The following is an 18935-nucleotide window of genomic DNA, read 5'->3' as shown; positions in this document are numbered from 1 at the left end:
GGCTAGAAGTTTCAGGTTCTTGCTTGCAGATAAAACACAAGTCATCACCCACAATCTTCCTTCTCTTCAGATTTGCCATGGTTGGTAATGCCTCACTGCATGCTCTCCACACAAGCATCTTGACCCTAGGAGGGATTCTCAGCTTCCATATACCCTTCCAAATATGCTTGTCTCGAGCTCTATTTGATGACTCCCCTTCCAATTCATCCTCCAATTGTTGATGGAAATGGTATCCACTCCTCACTGAGTATTGTCCATTGGTAGTATACGGCCAAACCATCCTATCCTCTCTACCTCCCACGCTTACTGGAATGGCTTTTATTGCTTCAACCTCCCTTGGTGAAAATAGCTGTTGTAAGAGTGAGTCCTTCCAGGTCTTCAAGTGTTCCTCAATGAGATCACTGACCTGATCACACCTGCAATCAACTGGTCGAGGAGATGTAATCTGGAATGCAGGGAGGGAAGGGACCCAGCTATCCTTCCATATGTGCACCTTGCTTCCACTCCCTACCCTCCATATGAGGCCTTTTTTCAGAATCCCCAAACCTGCCTGGATACCCCTCCATGCAAAGGATGGTCTTGACCCCAATTGTGCTTCCAACAGATTAGTCTTGCTAAAATACTTTTGCTTGAGTACCCTTGCTGCTAGAGAAGTGGGATTCTGAAGGATTCTCCACCCTTGCTTTGAGAGTAAAGCCAAGTTGAAGCTTCTAAAGTCTCTAAAACCAAGCCCCCCACTCTCTTTGCTATGACTAATCTGTTTCCAATTGACCCACTGAATCTTTGAGGATTCCTCATTATAGCCCCACCAGAACTTCCTTAGTAATTGATTCAACTTTCTTGTTATTGAGCTTGGAATCAGAAAAATACTCATGGAATAGGTAGGGATGGCTTGCAATACTGCTTTGAGAAGAACTTCTTTACCTGCTGCAGATAGGAACTTAGCTTTCCAGTTAGTAATTCGAGCCCAAGTCCTGTCCACAAGATTATGGAACTCTGCAATTTTCCTTCTACCCACAAGTGCTGGTAATCCCAAGTACCTTTCAAAGTTGCTACAAGAATTTACCCCTGCCTGTTTCAGAACTTGGTCCCTCACACCCCGACTGGTGTTTTTGCTAAAGAAAATGGAAGACTTTTCTTTGTTGAGTACTTGGCCTGAGGCTCTACCATAAACTGTGAGAATGTCAAGCACAGTAGCCAGCTCTTGGGGGTTGGATTGACAGAAGAGAAGGCTATCATCAGCAAAAAATAGGTGGTTGACCGATATGGGACCTCTCCCTATTGGTGCAGGTGTAATTAGACCAGATTGTTCTGCATTGTTCAACAAAGCTGTGAGAGCTTCAGCACACATAATAAAGATATAAGGGGACACGGGATCCCCCTGTCTAAGGCCTCTAGAGGGTCTAAACTTCCTTTGAGCTTCCCCATTAACCAAGATAGAGTATGAAACTGAGTTGAGGCAGGATTGAATGAGGTTAATCCAGTGGGAGGGGAAGTCCATCTTTACCATAACTGCTTTGACAAAACACCACTCTACCTTATCATAAGCCTTACTCATATCTAGCTTTAAGGCCATGCACCCTTTTTTCCCTGACATCCTTGACTTCACTTTCTTTCTGAATTAGTGGTTCATCTCTTGCGCTAAATGCTAATTATTTTTATGCAAGTTGCCTTGTCATTGTTATAGATTAATATCGATTGGTTTTACTAAAGTAAACAAACATAAATCAGTACTGTGCGCAATGTAATATTGTATGTACGTATAACTTTAAAGTGATCTATCTAAAACTTTAAAGTGATCTTTTAAGACTTTATCAACCTTGTGGCCATCATATGGACAGTCAGTGTCATTACAGATGAGAAGAAAATTCAAGACGAGGAAAAGTTGACGCTGATGACTTGAGGCATTAAGATCATCACGTGACTAACCAAGAAAGTCCTTACGCGTTGTGTGACGCATTTGCATACGAAAGTACATAAAATCTATCTTTGTGTGCAAAAATATTTATCTACATATCTGGTTGGACTAAGTTAGGAATGGGCACGACAAATCATGATCATATTAAAAACAAAAAACATTGGCCATTAATCTTTGTCCGCAAGTTACGTGTAGTTATTTTAAAAAATATATATAATATTTATTATTAAAAGATTAACTTTTTATATATATTTTATATTTATTTATTTTTAAATAATAACTACAAATATCTTCTTTCCTTATAAATGCCCAATCTTCAAACATATATTGTGGCATCCAAAACTAATAACACGAAAAGGGTCACCCAAGAAAACTTTACCAAAGGTCGATCAGCCATGGAGTCGCTCCAATTGCTGGCCTTTGTTTCTCTGACTGTTCTTCTTCCCTTGCTTTCATTCTTCTTTCTCACCAGAACATCAAAACCCCAAAAACAATCTCCACCTTCCCCCAGTACCATTACTACCCAGCTCCCAAAATCCTACCCTTTAATCGGTTCTTTCTTTGCAGTGTACGCCAATCGAGAACGACGCATGCAATGGATGACTGACATTCTGAAAAGCTCACCCTCCGCCACCTTCGTTCTCCGCCGATCCTTCGCCACCTACCAGGTCATCACGGCCAACCCTGCAGTCGTCCAGCATATTCTCAAGACCGAATTCCATAACTACGGCAAGGGAGACAATTTCCACCGCGTCCTCAAAGACTTGCTCGGCTTCGGCATCTTCAACGTGGACGGCGAATCCTGGAAGTTTCAGAGACAAGTCTCCAGCCATGAGTTCAACACCAAGTCTCTACGCAAGTTCGTCGAGACCGTCGTCGACACCGAACTCTCTGACCGCCTCATCCCCATCCTATCCTTGGCTGCCGCCAAAACCGGAACTGTCCTAGACTTCCAGGATATTCTTCAGCGGTTCGCCTTCGACAACATATGCAAAATCGCTTTTGGGTTCGACCCTGCCTACTTGTTGCCCTCTCTTCCAAAAGCCAAGTTCGCGGAAGCTTTTGAGGAAGCCGTCAAGATCAGCAGCGAGAGGTTCATTGCGTTAATCCCCCTCATCTGGAAAATCAAGAAGCTTTTAAATATTGGGTCCGAGAAACGTCTGAGAATCGCAGTATCAGAAATTCGAGAATTCGCCACAAAGATTATAAGAGAAAAGAAGCGCGAGCTCGGCGAGAAGGCCTCGCTCGATTCCGTCGACCTCTTGTCAAGATTCTTGAGCTCTGGCCATTCGGACGAGAACTTCGTGACGGACATAGTGATAAGCTTCATACTTGCCGGGCGTGATACTACCTCGTCGGCTTTGACATGGTATTTCTGGCTACTTTCCAAGAACCCACGTGTTGAGGCTGAGGTTCTGAAGGAAATCAGAGAAAAATCGGAGTCTCCTATTTTTGACGAAGTCAAAGACATGGTGTACACCCACGCTTCTTTGTGCGAAAGCATGCGGCTATACCCGCCCGTCGCTGCAGACACGAAGGAGGCCGCCATCGACGACATTTTGCCGGACGGGACGGTGGTGAAGAAAGGAATGAGAGTGACGTACCACCAATACGCCATGGGAAGGATGGAGACGCTGTGGGGTTCGGACTGGGCAGAGTTTAAGCCGGAGCGATGGCTGGAGAAGAGCGAGGAGGAGGAGAAGCATTGGAGGTTCGTTGGAAGGGACGCATACACATACACAGTGTTCCAGGCGGGGCCGAGGATTTGTCTGGGGAAGGAGATGGCATTCCTGCAGATGCAGAGGTTGGTTGCGGGGATTCTCAGGAGGTTCAAGGTGGTGCCGGTAATGGAAAAAGATTTTGAGCCGGAGTTTATACCGTACTTGACTTCCAAAATGAAAGGTGGGCTTCCGGTGAAGATTGTCGAGAGGGATATTGATGCGAAAGAGTGACATGCTTGCAACCAAACATGCCTTATTAATCTCATGTACTTGCTACAAATATCCCTCCCTATATATGTTTAATTCTTAGAATATTAATTTTGTTTGATGTAATTTTAGAATCTTTCCATTTGTATCATTATTTTTCTACAGAAATCTTTCGAATGTATTATGATTAAATTAAAAACATAGACATTATCAAAAAATGAGATGAGGTGTAGGAAACTTGTACGACGAACATTCCATGAGCTCTTTTTTGCCATGGCGCATGGTTTTCGATTCTGCAACTGCTTTGCCTGGTGATAGGTAAAAGATGCACATGAATCGTGGGGAGTTGTCTGTAGAGTCTGTACCTTACACTTACAGCTTCTGGGTTCGGTCCCCGTCGACCTCGACATGGTCTAACACCATCGCCATCTCGATCTCTCCAGTAATTTCTTCAATGGGTATCTGCCAGGCCAATTCAATCTTCAATGCATCAGAGCTTCAAGTACTGCTTTCCCTTTCAAACAATGTCATCACCGGTGAGCTACCAGCTGAGCTTAAGGTGGGTTAAGAAGCTTACAGTTGCTGAATCTTTCTGATAATGCATTTGCCGGGAAGATACCTCAAAATCTCACTCCTTTGCAGAATCTGACTGTTGTTTCTTTGAGGAGTAATTACTTTTCCAGCAGTGTTCCCAAGTGGTTTCAACTCAATTGAAGTTTTAGATTTGTCTTCGAATCTGCTTAATGGTTCTTTGCCTCTTGGTTTTGGTGGAGGTAATTTGCGCTACTTGAACCTCCCTTAAAATAAGATTTCAGGAAAATTCCCACCAGACTTTTCAGAACAAATTCCACAAAATTATACAATCAATCTCTCACTCAACATTCTCAAACCGAAAAATGCGGCAACGAAGTCAGAAAAGAAAGTAGAAGCGAGCATCAAACACGACACGGTTCTCAGAAACCCAATGGCTTGGTCCTGCCCAGGCGAAGAGACTTCAGAAGCAACCAACTTTAACCAATATGAAACCGAAGCGCTTCAATCAATGATTTTCAATCAAATCAAACTCAAGATAAAAGAAATGAAAGCCAAAACCAATCAGAATCGGCACAAACCAAGGTAGTCTTGCCGCACAGAATGCCAACATAAGGAGGGAGAGCAAGCGTGAAGGAAATGAAGGAGATAGTAAAATGAAAGTTTCAATTGTAGAAAAAATTGCAACCATCGAAACGAGGTGAGATCTTTCATAACGTGATAGAGACGTTTACAAGGCGTCGGCATATATGCTGGGAGCCAGCGAGGCGAGCATTGTTTACAAGGCGGTACTTGAGGATGGGACTGCATATGATTAATTAATATATATCTTGATTGGGCTTTTGATGTTGATCATGTGCGTTACGCACCTTGTTATCTCATTCTTCATGTACTCACCGACTTGCAGTAATTCATAAGATTACGAGAACAAACATGATAGCTAGAGACAAAGGCACTCGTGTATACAAGAACACATGAATAGTGAATTTATCGTTAAGCAAGCAATTAACAGTCAATTCGCTATTTATGTATCTATAGTTCGTGAGTCTCTATCGTAATTCTTACGAGAACTTAATGGTGGAGTACGTTTTTTTTAGTAAAATTTTGTTGTCGTAGGAGAATTGGATATAAAAGACATTTTAATTCATTTCATCACATTTTATCTATTCATTACAATTTTTTTTAAATTTTTACACAAAATATAATAAAAAATTTAATATTTTCAAATCTTAAAACAATAATAATATTAAAAAATAATATTCTAATAATATTTTATTTAACTTTCATTTAAATTCATCTAATCTCATCTCACCATTCAAACATACTTTAAAAGCTTCAACATGCACCAAATTTTATTACGAGTAAAATTACGTCGAAAGTTTAAACATGCACTAAACTTTTTAATACTCTAGTATCAAATTACGTCATTTCTAGTTAATTTTAAATAACATTGTATAATAATTGTATAAATAGCATTTTTTCTGAGATAATGCTGATGATGATGTCTTAAAATTTTGAAATTTTAGAGCTAAATTTCGAAGAGATAAATATGGTTGTACTAATTTTTTTGTATCTCTCTTTCTCAATCTAGATGTAAGGGGAGGTCAGGTTGTGAAGTTGGGAGGATTGTGTTGAAGTTTTGTGCCGAAGAATTTGATTGTGGTGGAGTAATCTGTACAAGGAAAGGAGAGATAAAACAGTGCGTAGAGTTAAGTGTGTTATGTGTTTTATGTAGATGTAACGGTATTATCGATAGGAAGATACAAACAGTGCATTTCATAGTTAAGTGGAACGGTGCATTTTGTTGTAAAGGGAATGTTGTAGCGTGTGGTGTATTGTACGTCATCGTTTCTTCATCATGTAATAAACTAGTATAAAAGCCAACAAATCAGAGGGAAAATGGTTCTTAAGCCTTGTAGATTGAAGTGTCTTTTGGAGGTTAGAGATTCCTAGAAAATCTCTGCAGAAATAAGAGAAGTGATTTGACTTTGCTTCTTTTCTTGTTTATGAATTCTGTTTTTCTTGATTCCTAGTATTTCCTTTCCATTCTTGAATTGCTCTTACTTCCATTTTCCATAAGGGGTTGAGGAATACCATTACATTTTCAATTCTGCCTATCACCCACAAACTGATGGGCAAATTGAAGTTTTAAACAAGTCTTTGGAGGGTTACTTGAGGTGCTATGCCATTGACATACTTAAAGAATAGAGTACTTGGCTCCCTATGATTGAGTGGTGTTATAATACAACTTACCATTCTTCTATATGGGTTTCACCTTTTGAGGCCCTTTATGGGTATTTGCCTTATAAACTGTTGGCCTACATCCCAGGAACAACTGCAAATGCGGCACCAGACCAACAATTAAATTCAAGGGATCAATTGAAGCATTTGTTAAAGTCAAAGGTTCAGTTAAGCCAACAAATCATACCTCTCCACATTACCTCTCGTGGATTCTCATGGTCATATTCAACCTAAGCCTAAGTCTATTTTGTAGAGAATGATGAAAAAGGTTGGTAATCAAGCTGCAACAAAAGTTTTGGTCAAATGGATGGAAGCACCTCTTGAAGATAGATCTTTGGAATTGTTGTGGAAACTTAGGAATCTTTACCCACATCTTGTGGGCAGGTCCTTTGAAATGGGAGAGTTGTCAGGCCCTTGAGGTCAAGGACCTTAAAGGGAAGGAGATTGTAAGGGGAGTTTTGGTTGTGAAGTTGGGAGGATTGTGCTGAAGTTTTGTACAAAAGAGTTTGATCATGGTGGAGTAATCTGAACAGGGAAGGGAGGGATAAAATGGTGCGTAGAGTTAAGTGGTGTTATGCGTTTTATGTAGATGTAATGGTATTAACGGTAGGAAAATACAATCGGTGCGTTTCGTAGTTAAGTTGAATGGTGCATTTTGTTGTGAAGGGAATGTTGTAGCGTGTAGTGCATTTTGCGTTGTCATTTATTCATCATGTAATAAACAAATATAAAAGCCAACGAATCAGAGGAAAAAATGGTTCTAAATCCTTGTAGAGTGAAGTGTCATTTGGAGGTTAGAGATTCCAGGAAAATCTTGCAAAATAAGAGAAATGACTGCCTTGGCTTCTTTTCTTGTTCTTGAATTCTATTTTTTTCTTGATTCCCAGTCTTTTCTTTCCATTCTTGAATTGTTCTTACTTACTTTTGCCACTGAGGGTTGAGGAATACCATCACACTAGATGTAGATTTAGAAAGGAATTATAGGGGATCCGTTCATGGAATAATAGGCTATTCAATTTGAAAATACTCATGATGATTAAATCCGGATTAGCCTCCCGCTTTCTATTCAAGTCGAACGAAGCCGTTAAAAGAGCGTTAGGAAAGAGCACCAAGGAGGAGAACTCAAAGTAATGTGGGGTTTATGATCAGAATTGACAAAACAAGTAGAGCTATGAAGCTAATGTGGGTGAATCTGTTTAACGGTTCATTAACGAGCCTCTAAACACTTTCCAACCTTTACCAATTCATGTTCTGCAGTTGTGGGAAGGCAATAAAGAGAAATGTAGTACTATGCCCAAAACACTTGACAATGTTGCAGAGGTGAGATTACAATTGTTGCTTGGATAATTCAACCATGTTGGATAATTCAACCATGAGAACAGGGTTGCTAGAAGGGGGAGAAGAGTTTTGTTAGGTACAAGTACATTTCATATACTAATTCGTGTACCAATCATCTTTTTTATTTAAAAAAATATAAAAAAAATTGAGAGGAGAAATTTTCATCTTATGAAAATTATTTCCGTTTTCAATTCGTATCATTTCATTAAACATATACCTTACATATTAATATTGGTGCAAAGAATCCAATTATAGGAGGTGTGGCTATCTTGCAAGAGTGATGTTATGGGGAAGCCTCTTGTAGCGCACGAATATTGCCAAGTCGGATAAGTAAAGAAAAAACAAAATAAAATAACAAAACATAAAACCAAGCTTCTTTTAAGATTTCTGACATTTCTCCCTCCTATATAGCTCTTTCATCCTCCTACCTAGATTCACGAAAACAAATAAATATAAAAAGTTCTCTTGCACTCACGTTTGTAAGTGATTTGTAAATATATATATATATATATATACTAGATAAAAGTAACGTACAATGCACATTTGCTTAGTTTATAAATATTTTTTTGTTAATAACTAATTTTTTTTATTAATAAGGACGTAATGTTTTTGGTTAATTAAATAACAATGTAATGTTTATGTAATTTATAAATAATTACACGTGATATATTATAAAAGAAGAGCATTAATAGAAACTATAAAATGGTCCTATATATTATATCATTAGTTTTCAGTTATAAACTAGTTCCTTCAAACCCAGTTGCACTAAAAAAATTCACATGCTTTTGGACCAAATATTATATTATATCATTGGTCCAAAAGCATGCTAGGATAGTAAAAACAAACTTTCTTATTGTTGAGATTAAAAAGAAGGTTTAGTATGTTCAATGCATGTTGACACCACGAACATACAGCTCTAAATTATCATGCATAAAAAAAACACCCAGAAGTCAAAAGGAATATATTCAGCCAAAAGGGAAAAATGTGGCACATCCAGAAAATTTGCAATTGAAATACTGATTTAATGATGTAATAATATAATTTCTATACAAATAATTTGCTCTTTTTAAGAAGAGGTGCAATCCAATCCAAGTACACTGGGTGAAGGTGCATATAAGAGAAAGCAACTCATTGGAGAGGGAAAAGGGTAAACAAAGAGCCAAAGATACTCTTGAGCCAAATTTCAATTTGATGTTTGGAATGTAATAGAATTGTTCAGCACTGCATAAATGATGTTACTGTATCAGTTTTGATTTCAAAGTTCAATATCTTGAGGCAACTTGAGTAGTAAAGGAAAGTCAAATGTTCCCAACTTCCTTTGAAACTGGCAGAAGTAGTTGAATTGTAAGATGTATAGAATGCTAATTAGACATTCTTCTTTATCATGTCAAATCGAGTAGCCTGAACCAAGCCCAACCACTCATAGTCAATGAAATATGGAAAATAAATTACTAAATAAAATATGTGAAGATATGTTTGAAAGGCCAATTTGGAAGTAACTGCAGTGCCGTCATAGCATAGTGCTGCAAGCATGGCATTGGAAAGTGAGGTGAAGACTCAACACTCAATCCTTATCCTTTGGAAAAGGGTAAAAGCTAAGAGACAAAGCAAACAATTATCGAATGATTGTAGAGAGAAAAGGGAAATTTTGCAAAACAGTATTGAAAGCTAAGAGACAACCATAAATATTCTTGACAGAAAAATCTAATGAGTATAAAAATTTATTAAGCTAAATGCGATGAAATAAGTGCAAAAATAAGATTATGATATGAATCCCCACAACATAGGCTCCATTTGAGTGACAAGAAAATGAACTTTTTTTACACATTAAAAGGCAGGGGGAGACTTTTTCTGAAATTTTGCGTATAGTGGTCTTAAAACCTTGTGGGTCCCATGACAAAATATTTTACTGCAGTAAAAGTTTTCCTTAAAAATCCCATCTAGCATTTTAGCAGGATTATGTCTCATATTATATATATATATATACATATATATGCACACATTGTTGGTATGCATTCATCAAGGAAACTTCTTGTCATTTTTTGAGCAATCTTTTCTTGTAAACAAAAATAATGGAACAGTTGTGAAAATTCAATTTTGTTTTATCCTTTTCTACTTGAAATATGGTCAAGGCAACAAGACAGCATCAGGATTTAACCAACTTCAACAAAATGAGAATAGCTCATTTCATAAAATTCCCCACCCAAAAATTCCTTATTTCTTATCCAGTCTAGTAAGTTCTTATCAAACTCCAAATCAGAGGGCAATAGAGGCCTACCTCAGTCATTCTGCGAATAAGCTACTAAGAGGATAAAAAACTTAGGAAAATTGTTCAACAGTTCAAGAAAATAAATTCTAATGAATTAATTAGGCACAACAAAATAATCTACTATCCAATCACCTATCATATATTTCGTAATTCAATATCATATTGTATATAAAAAGAAGTTCACATTCTAGAAATAAAACTATACCCTTATGAAGAAAGCACCTGAAGAATAATATCAATGAAGTTATTCTTTGTTATCATGTCATATTCTAGCACATTGCAATAAATTCTAGTCCATTCAGTTGAGAAAAATGGCAATCGTAGGTTAACTTCATTAGTTCAGTTGAGAAGCTGTTAACGCTTGGGGGAAGAGCCTAGTAATCAAGCAAAGACCTTATCTGTATAGAACTCAAATATGGTATGACAGGCCCCAACATCCAATTAAGAAATGGTGGTTGTCCCATGTCCTTTTTAACATCCTAATACTTAACCTAACCAAACTAAAAATTAAAAACGAAAACCATATCTAAAAGGAGACTTTTTCAAGAAGCAAAGACCATGAATGATGATAACTGTTTGAGAAGGCTTGAACCTCTTATTTAACCAACGAAGAGCAAGTATATAAAATGCAAAGATGTGAAAACAGAATAATTAGGACAATCGGTTTCTATTTACATCATAGTAGTTCTTACTAAGGTTTATCCATACGACCAAAAAATGAAAAATGTGGTATTGCAACTGTTACCTGGCCTAATAAAATCAGATAGACCAAAATCAATAACCTTCATTGGAGAATCCTCATCTCTGGTGACAAAAAGAAAATTCTGCTAATAGTAAGCACATACAGAGTTATCACTGAAATTTGGAATAAAAAATAATAACACAAGAGGACATGCACCTGCAAGGGTACAACCAACACATTTCAATTGAAAGAAAGCAATATATTTGTTCTAATTGATTGCCAATACCATGCCTCTGGCTTTAGATCACGATGCACAACACCTTGAAGATGACAAAAGGCAATTACATTCAAGATTTGCACGATAATTTTTTTAGCATCTTCCTCCATATATCTTCCACCACTACATTAAAGGATAACAAGGCTTCATGAGGAATACCATAAACAAAATCATAGAAAACTAAAGCAGACTTATTCGCCATGATTAGGACAAAAACCTTTTTATACAAAAGAAAATGAAGTTGTCCACTTTTACCTTGCCAGAATTTTGTCCAGTAGTTCTGCATCCTCGCACAATCTGGCAGGGAAAAGAAAATCTAAATGCTTAGAAAAAACTTCTAAGATTGACAATACAAATAATATGCCTAGACTAAACCATCTAAATATTCTTCAAATCGACCAAAAAGGGAATTGTTGTCTCCAAGAAACAATTCTTCTTATTTTAAGAACTTCAATGAGGGTATACATACTCCATAACTACGTAGACATTGTTTGTGTCCTCAAAAAGATTGTTATGCCCAGATAATGCTTTTAATATTTTCACTTCCCTATGAACATCTTCAATCGCTATTGCTATCGTCATCTGGCCCATAACAGTTTGTTAGTTACCAAAGCCCAACGAAACTTGGAGGCTTATAAATCAATTAATTTTCATGAAGCAGTAAATTGTGATATGATTTTGTCTCAACTACAAAAGCAAAATTATAAGAATAAACCAAAAGTTAAAGAGAAAAGTCAATTGTGAGTTGATTTTACACTTGACTCAAAAGTAAGAAAAAACATCCACAACCACCACAAGGCCCCAGCACATGAAGTTGATATCAATAAGTTCCTTCTAGCTAAAAATATTTCTCTTGAGTACTGCCCCATTACAAGTAAGAACCTAGAGTCTTAACTAAACTTATCAACTGAAAAGTGAGTCAATGAAGAAACTCAAATCACTCTTTTTTCACAAAATCTTCCACAAAAGATTCAGAGACTAACATCAGCAGGCAAGGATGAGTAAATGCTATGGAGTTCTATATAATTTTAATCTCACGGTCATTGCAAAGGGTATATAGTTACAACCATTAAAATCAGGACCCTTAATTTAAACTGAGCTCTTAAAATTCTCTGCTTCCAAGACTAAAAACGTCCAACTGGAATTATACTGGTCTTGCCATCGGTCTAAAGGAGTCGTGATTATCTTCCAAGTTTGTTGAGGATGCGCCTTTAGGAAGTGCAATCATCTGTGTACCGCTTTCTTATTTTGACCCAGTCAAATGTCCAATATGTTTGTCACTGACCATAAAGAAGGGAATGAAGCTTCCGTCAATCAACTCATTCGTAAAATACTTGTTCAAAGGTAGAGCATTTCTGACGGTTCAAATTCAATCATTCTTAGCTCATCCCCTCCACTACCTAAAGGTTTACCACGAAAACCACTTTTTGAAATTTTTGAGTACAGTATGTATATTCGTAGATAAAGAAAAGGCAACGAAGATACATGGTTCAGTCTTCCTTTACTTCATTTTCAACAATACTAAAGTACTTAATTAAATCCCTCATTTTAAAAGTATTTCTCTTCTACAAACCACTGAAATGCATATTGTTGATCGTAATTGGGGGAAAAGTGTGCGATACTAATATCTGCAAAGAGCAAAAACTGAACAAAGTTCAGCTTAATTATTCATAATCCACAACCACGGGCTCATAAACACTAATGGAAAATAATCAACGATGCAAAATTAAAATAAAACCGTGGAGTTTGCACCGAGGAAAACGTTTAAAGATGAAGAGAAAGAGTATATGGAAACGAAACTGAGGGGAAAAAAAGATAGAAAGGAAAAACAGAGGTACGGGAGTCGATGATAAAGAAACTCACGGCTGTGACTCCGCCACCGAGGATCAATACTTGAAGCTCTTCTCCGCCATCAATGAAAATTGGGAAAGATTTTGCCCTGGGTCGTGCGTTGTGCAAGATAAATTGGTTTTGGAGAGAGAAACGAATGAGAAGACATAAAATAGAGAAGACGTAAATGTACGAAAGAAATTAAAGAGAAGATAATAAATGAAGTTAGACGGATTTAGTAAACGGAGTTCTAACTTTAACGGTAAAACAACACATTTCCGTTAAAACAACAAATTTCTGTTAAATAGCCTCTTTTTATATATAAAGATATATATATTTTTAATAATTCGATATTACCTTCTTTGCATTTTGAGATTGTTTAGATAGTGAAATGAGACGAAATAGTTTTAGATAAAAATTTAAATTTTTTTTTAATATTTTAATAATATATTTTTTAATATTATTATTGTTTTAAAATTTAAAAAATTAAATTATTTATTATATTTTATGTAAAAATTTAAAAAAACTGTAATGATAAGATAAGATTGATTAAGAGCATTTTTCAATCCAAACGGTCTCTTTATCTTCATTTGTATGTGTACTTGGTGATTTTTAACTAAAGTGATAGCATCAATTTTATCTTCATTTGGATGTGTATACTTTAGCCATTCTACAACTTTAAAAAAATTTTGAAAATAAATGCAGAGTAGCAGCTGGCCAAGATTTGCAGTGTTTTTGTAGGTGCAAAAACAAAGCAGATGTGGGTGCAGCAATCAGCCGAGAAGGGTCTGATGCTCATGGGTGAGGATGGTCTGAAAACACATGATATTGTGTCTTAAAAGAGGGTAAATTGGACATTTTATAAGGTGTGCCCTTTCGTGCTTTAAAAATGTCGTGCATCCTAGCATTCTCGATTTTGCAATAGATAGAGAATATTCACTCCTTTCATTTTCTCATAGATTTGTTATCAGAAAACTATAGTTAATTTGGGTGTGTAACACAACAGTGGTTTGCTTCTGTCTGCAACATAAATTGTATTTTCCTGTGACATCAACAGAATTTAAACTGGGACCTTTGGAATCTGATACATCCATTTGCTGATTTGGTTTTAGTTTTACTCATTTGACTATGGAACCTTGCACCAGAACAGCATGCTACAACAAAAGATTCATAATATTTCGTAAAAGAATCTACACTTCATATTGTGCAGGTGAAGCAACTGCTAATCCAACAGCGAAGAGGCACTGCAAGGGCCAGAAAAGGAAGTTACAGAAGTGAGCAAGAAATTACATCTTACCAAATTGTCATTCTAAATTGTGAACAATTAAAGTTACTATGTATGCACATGTAAATGGTCATGATCTATACATTGCCCGACCAACTGTATTGCTTAAGGTGTAGGGTTTAGAAGGTAGCATTACACTGAAGACATTTCTTGGGTATGGAATTAGAGGCATTGCAAAAATGGGACTCTATGAGGGGTTACAGCCTGAAGAAAAATTGCTATCAGTAGTATCCAAGGTACCTAGTTCACGGCTGAATCCTCAGGAAAACGCTTAAGATATTTTACTCTTGCTGACACCGCACCCGCAAATGAAACAGTGTACTTTGAGAGATATGAGATGGATACCTTTCAATCTTTTCTTTTCTATTTCAAGGAATTTCTTGACTCACCATTGCCAACTTTCAATCATTTTCATTTTGAGCTTTCTCATTGTGATACTTCTTTTTACATTAAACAATGAAGGTGGATTCCACAGTCTCCTGGATGCATTGCTTGAAACAGCCATATCAAACCCTACCCACGTTCTCTCCACCTACCATATCAATTTCCATACAAACTTTCTCAAAATTATCCATCCGTGTGGTCATTGGTCCGACATTTCAGGGTGAAACACTCCATACAAGTACTCATCTATTTTAAACAAATACGGTAATTAATCAAAAATGTGCAAAAAAAAAGTAAAAAAAATAAAAGGTTTCATTTAAGTAGACTCTGAAATTTAGATATCCAAATAAAGAATCATATCGAAGGAGGAAAACTAAGTTATTGAGGGATAATTTTGAAAGGTGGGGCTAGAGTCCAAAATGAACGACCAGAGTATTAAAAAGCACAAAAGTTACATTATTCATCCCAAAAGACAACTTCTTAATCGAGGACCATAAATGAAATGAAAATCAAACCAAAGGAGCCACTAACAATGAAAGTCCTCTTGAGGAAAGATAATTTTAGCTTAAGAAAGAATCATATCATATTGGTTGATCAGTGCTTCATTGGGAGGTAACTAGTGTTTTAGAGAATTCCATATGTAGTCTTTTGGGCTTGCTTAGGTCATGACTCACGAGTGGCTGACCTCCTTATGTGTTGGAAAAGGCAATTTGGTCGTCATCATAATGATGGTTTGTGGAAGTTCATTCTGTTTGCACAATGTAGTGTATTGAAGACAAGAAGTTTTGAAGATTGTAAAAAACAAATGGTGAAGCTTAAGACCTCTTTCTTCAAAACCCATTACCTTTGGGTCTGTAACACGTCTGGTGCAAATGGTGAAGGTCTATATGGTTTAAGAGAAAACATGAGAAGAAAGGAATGTAAATGGCTCACTTCGAGGGTGAGAAACCTCTAGAATTTAGAGAGAGTAGAACAATTTTCATTAAAGCTTCTAGATGATTGAATTCTAATAGCCAAGGGATTCACACAAACCTATGGAATTGACTACCAAGAAACTTTTGCTCATGTGGCAAAGATAAACTCAATCTGAGTGTTATTATCTTTTGGATGTACATTTTAATTGGTCCTTACACCAGTTAGATGTAAAGAATGCCTTCTTAAATGGAGATATAGAGGAGGAGATTTTTATGGAATTACTACCAAGTTTTGAAGGTAAACTTGGTAGAGAAAAAGTGTGCAAATTGAAAAAGTTATTGTATGGACTCAAGCAATCCCTTAGAGCTTGGTTTGAATGCTTTGGGAGGGCTGTAAAGAGTCACAGTTACATTCAAGGTCAAGCTGATCACACTATATTCTAGAGGCACTCAAGTGAAGGAAAAGTTTTTGTTTTAATTGTCTATGTTGATGACATTATTCTGATAGGAAATGACGACAGTGAAATTGAAAGATTAAAGAAGGTGCTTGCTAATGACTTTGAGATCAAAGACTTGGGCAGCTTGAAGTATTTTCTTGGTATGGAATTTGCAAGGTCTAAGAGAAGTATTTTTGTTTCACAAAGGAAATATATACTTGACTTGCTTGGAGAAACAGGTTTATTAGGGTGTAAGGCTGCAGAGACACCTATAGAACCGAATCTAAAGTTACAACCTGCCAAGCCTAAAGAAGTCACTACAGTTTCAAAGACTAGATGGAAGACTGATTTATCTCTCACATACACGCCCTGACATAGCTTTTGCAGTAAGTATGGTAAGCCAATTTATGCACTCACTTGGAACTGACCACTTTGATGCAGTGTACAGAATTCTAAGGTACTTAAAGGGAACTCCAGGTAAAGGTTTATTATTTGGAAACCATGGACATCTACAAGTTGAGATATACACTAATGCAGATTGGACTGGGAGTATAACAGATAGAAGATCAACGTCTGGTTATTGTGCTTTTGTTGGAAGAAACCTTGTTACATGGCTCTATAAAAAGCAAAATTTGGTGGCTAGGAGTAGTGCAGAAGCTGAATTTAGGGTTGTTGTCCATGGGATCTGTGAATTGTTATGGATTAAAAGATTACTTGAAGAATTGAGGGTTGAAAATTCACTACCTATGAGATTATATTGTGATAATAAAGCTGCTATAGCCATTGCTCACAATCCAGTACTTCATAATAGAAAAAAACATGTTGAAGTTGACAAACATTTCGTAAAGGAGAACATAGATAGTAAACTGATTTGTTTGCCTTATATTCCGACTATTGAACAAGTAGGTGATATATTTACCACGAGATTGCCAAAGAAACAGTTTGAGAACTTGAACAGCAAGCTAGCCATTGAAGATATCTTCAAGCCAGCTTGAGGGGGAGTGTTGAATGATTCAATCAGAATGTATTTTAGGAAGTTTGTTGTAAATTTGTGAATATCCTAGGATAGTTCTTTAGGAGATTTATCTTTTCCTTTTTAGGAGTTATTTCTTTCCTTATCAATTAGTTATTTCTTTCCTTATCTATTTCAGCATTGTAATCTATATATAAACCCTTGTAAATCTATTTTCAGTATGAATGAGAAAAGTAAACTTCAGTTTTTTCTAGAGAAGGATCTTAATAACTTTAGAAAATGCCTCCGAGCGAAGAATTGGTTGCATAAATGGAGGGTCAATGTTATTTATCTTCAAGAAACAAAACTGAAGTTTGTTAATTAATTGATTGTCGGCAGTTTGTGGAATTGTAATTGTGTGGGATGGGTTGAGTTAGTTTCAAAAGGGGCATCAGGGTGTATCATTATTATGTGGAATAGGAGGGTGGTGGAGCTGATTGATCATTATGTGGGGGAATATTTGTTGGTGTGTCATTTTAAGAGTATTGAGGATGGATTTGAATGGGTGTTTGCTGATGTTTATGGTCCAAATGTGGACAGTAGTAGAAGCATTTGATGGAATGAAGTGGTGGGTCTATGTGGTTGGTGGGATATTCCTTGGTGTTTTGGAGGGGATTTTAATCTTACTCGATTTCCTGGTGAGCAAGTGGGGGACTCTCACTTTTCACATGCTATGACTGTTTTTTCAGATCTGATTTTCGAGTTAAATTTGGATGATTTACCAATGGCGGGAGGAGATTATATGTGGTCCAATGGTAGGGCATGGTCTAGATTGGACAGATTCCTTATTTCAACTTCTTGGGAAGCTCATTTTTCTGGTTTGAGTCAAAAAAGACTTCTGATAAGTCGTTCTAATCACTATCCCATTATGTTGGATTGTGGGGGCATTATGAGAGGGCGTAGGTAGTTCAAATTTTGAAAATATGTGGCTAGAAGATGAAGGATTTGTGGATAGGGTGAGGAGATGATGGTCCTCGTATAATTTTTCTGGTAAACCGAGTTTTGTATTGGCTGGAAAACTGAAAGCACTTAAAAGGACTTGAAGATATGGAATAAAAAGGTTTTTGGGAATTTGGACAGCAAGAGGAAGCTTCTTCTGGAACAGTTGATGTTTGGAGGATAAGGAGGTGAAGGGGAAATTTTTTCGAGGAGGATTGTGAAAGAAAAAAAGGGGTGGTTGCTGAATTGGAGTCTATATCTTTAATGGAGGTAATTTCTTGAAGGCAAAAGTCCCGGGTGTTGTGGTTGAAGGAAGGTAATAATTGCACAAAGTTTTTTCACCAAATGAAATAATACTATTGAGATCCTTCGCAATGGGGATAATATTATTTCAGATCAAGAGGAAATCAAGGAACATATTGTGAATTTTTATGAGAAGTTGTTTAGGGAAGATTTCTCTTGGAGACCCAAATTAGATAAGCTGTTTTTTTATTCTATTGATCAAATAGAGGTAGAATGGTTGGAGAGAGCTTTTGAAGAAGAAGAAGGTATTGATGTTGTTAGAGGTATGGAAAGGGATAAGGCTCTAGGTCCAGATGGTTATTCAATGGCTTTTTTTCAAGCTTGTTGAGACATAGTGCGTAAATATTTCATGAAGGATTTTCTTGAATTTCATACATAAATGAAATTTGGGAAAAGTTTTAATGCCACGTTTATTGCACTCATTCCTAAAAAGGTGGGGGCTCTGGAGATGAGACTTTCGGCCTATTAGTTTGGTAAATGGAGTGTACAAAATTATTTTAAAGGTGTTAGCTAATCAAATGAGCAGGGTGATGGAGAGGATTATTTTGAAGTCTCAAAATGCTTTCGTAAGGGGGAGACAAATCCTTGATTATGTTTTAATTACTAATGAATGTTTGGAGAGTAGAATCAAGTTGAACGAATTTGGA

The 18935-nt window shown here is 36.7% G+C and overlaps 2 protein-coding genes across 2 annotated transcripts; one reads left to right on the top strand and one right to left on the bottom strand.

Moving 5' to 3' along the window:
- Window positions 1-2235: 2235 nt before the first annotated feature.
- Window positions 2236-4577, top strand: LOC122282090 (cytochrome P450 94A2-like). Its single transcript, XM_043094031.1, has one exon. It carries the CDS (start codon window positions 2314-2316, stop codon window positions 3868-3870), a length of 1557 nt encoding a protein of 518 aa, XP_042949965.1. The 5' UTR covers window positions 2236-2313; the 3' UTR covers window positions 3871-4577.
- Window positions 4219-11766, bottom strand: LOC122282199 (CDPK-related kinase 7-like). Its single transcript, XM_043094150.1, has 6 exons — window positions 11654-11766; window positions 11440-11481; window positions 11199-11307; window positions 10971-11049; window positions 4708-4838; window positions 4219-4308 (listed from the first exon to the last, which is right to left on the bottom strand). The coding sequence occupies exons 1-6, from the start codon at window positions 11764-11766 to the stop codon at window positions 4219-4221; spliced, it is 564 nt and encodes a 187-aa protein (XP_042950084.1).
- Window positions 11767-18935: the final 7169 nt, after the last annotated feature.

This window comes from Carya illinoinensis, chromosome 11 (genome assembly GCF_018687715.1).
Source record: "Carya illinoinensis cultivar Pawnee chromosome 11, C.illinoinensisPawnee_v1, whole genome shotgun sequence".
Classification (NCBI taxonomy): Eukaryota; Viridiplantae; Streptophyta; class Magnoliopsida; order Fagales; family Juglandaceae; genus Carya; species Carya illinoinensis.
This window is presented reverse-complemented; position numbering and strand designations above follow the sequence as displayed.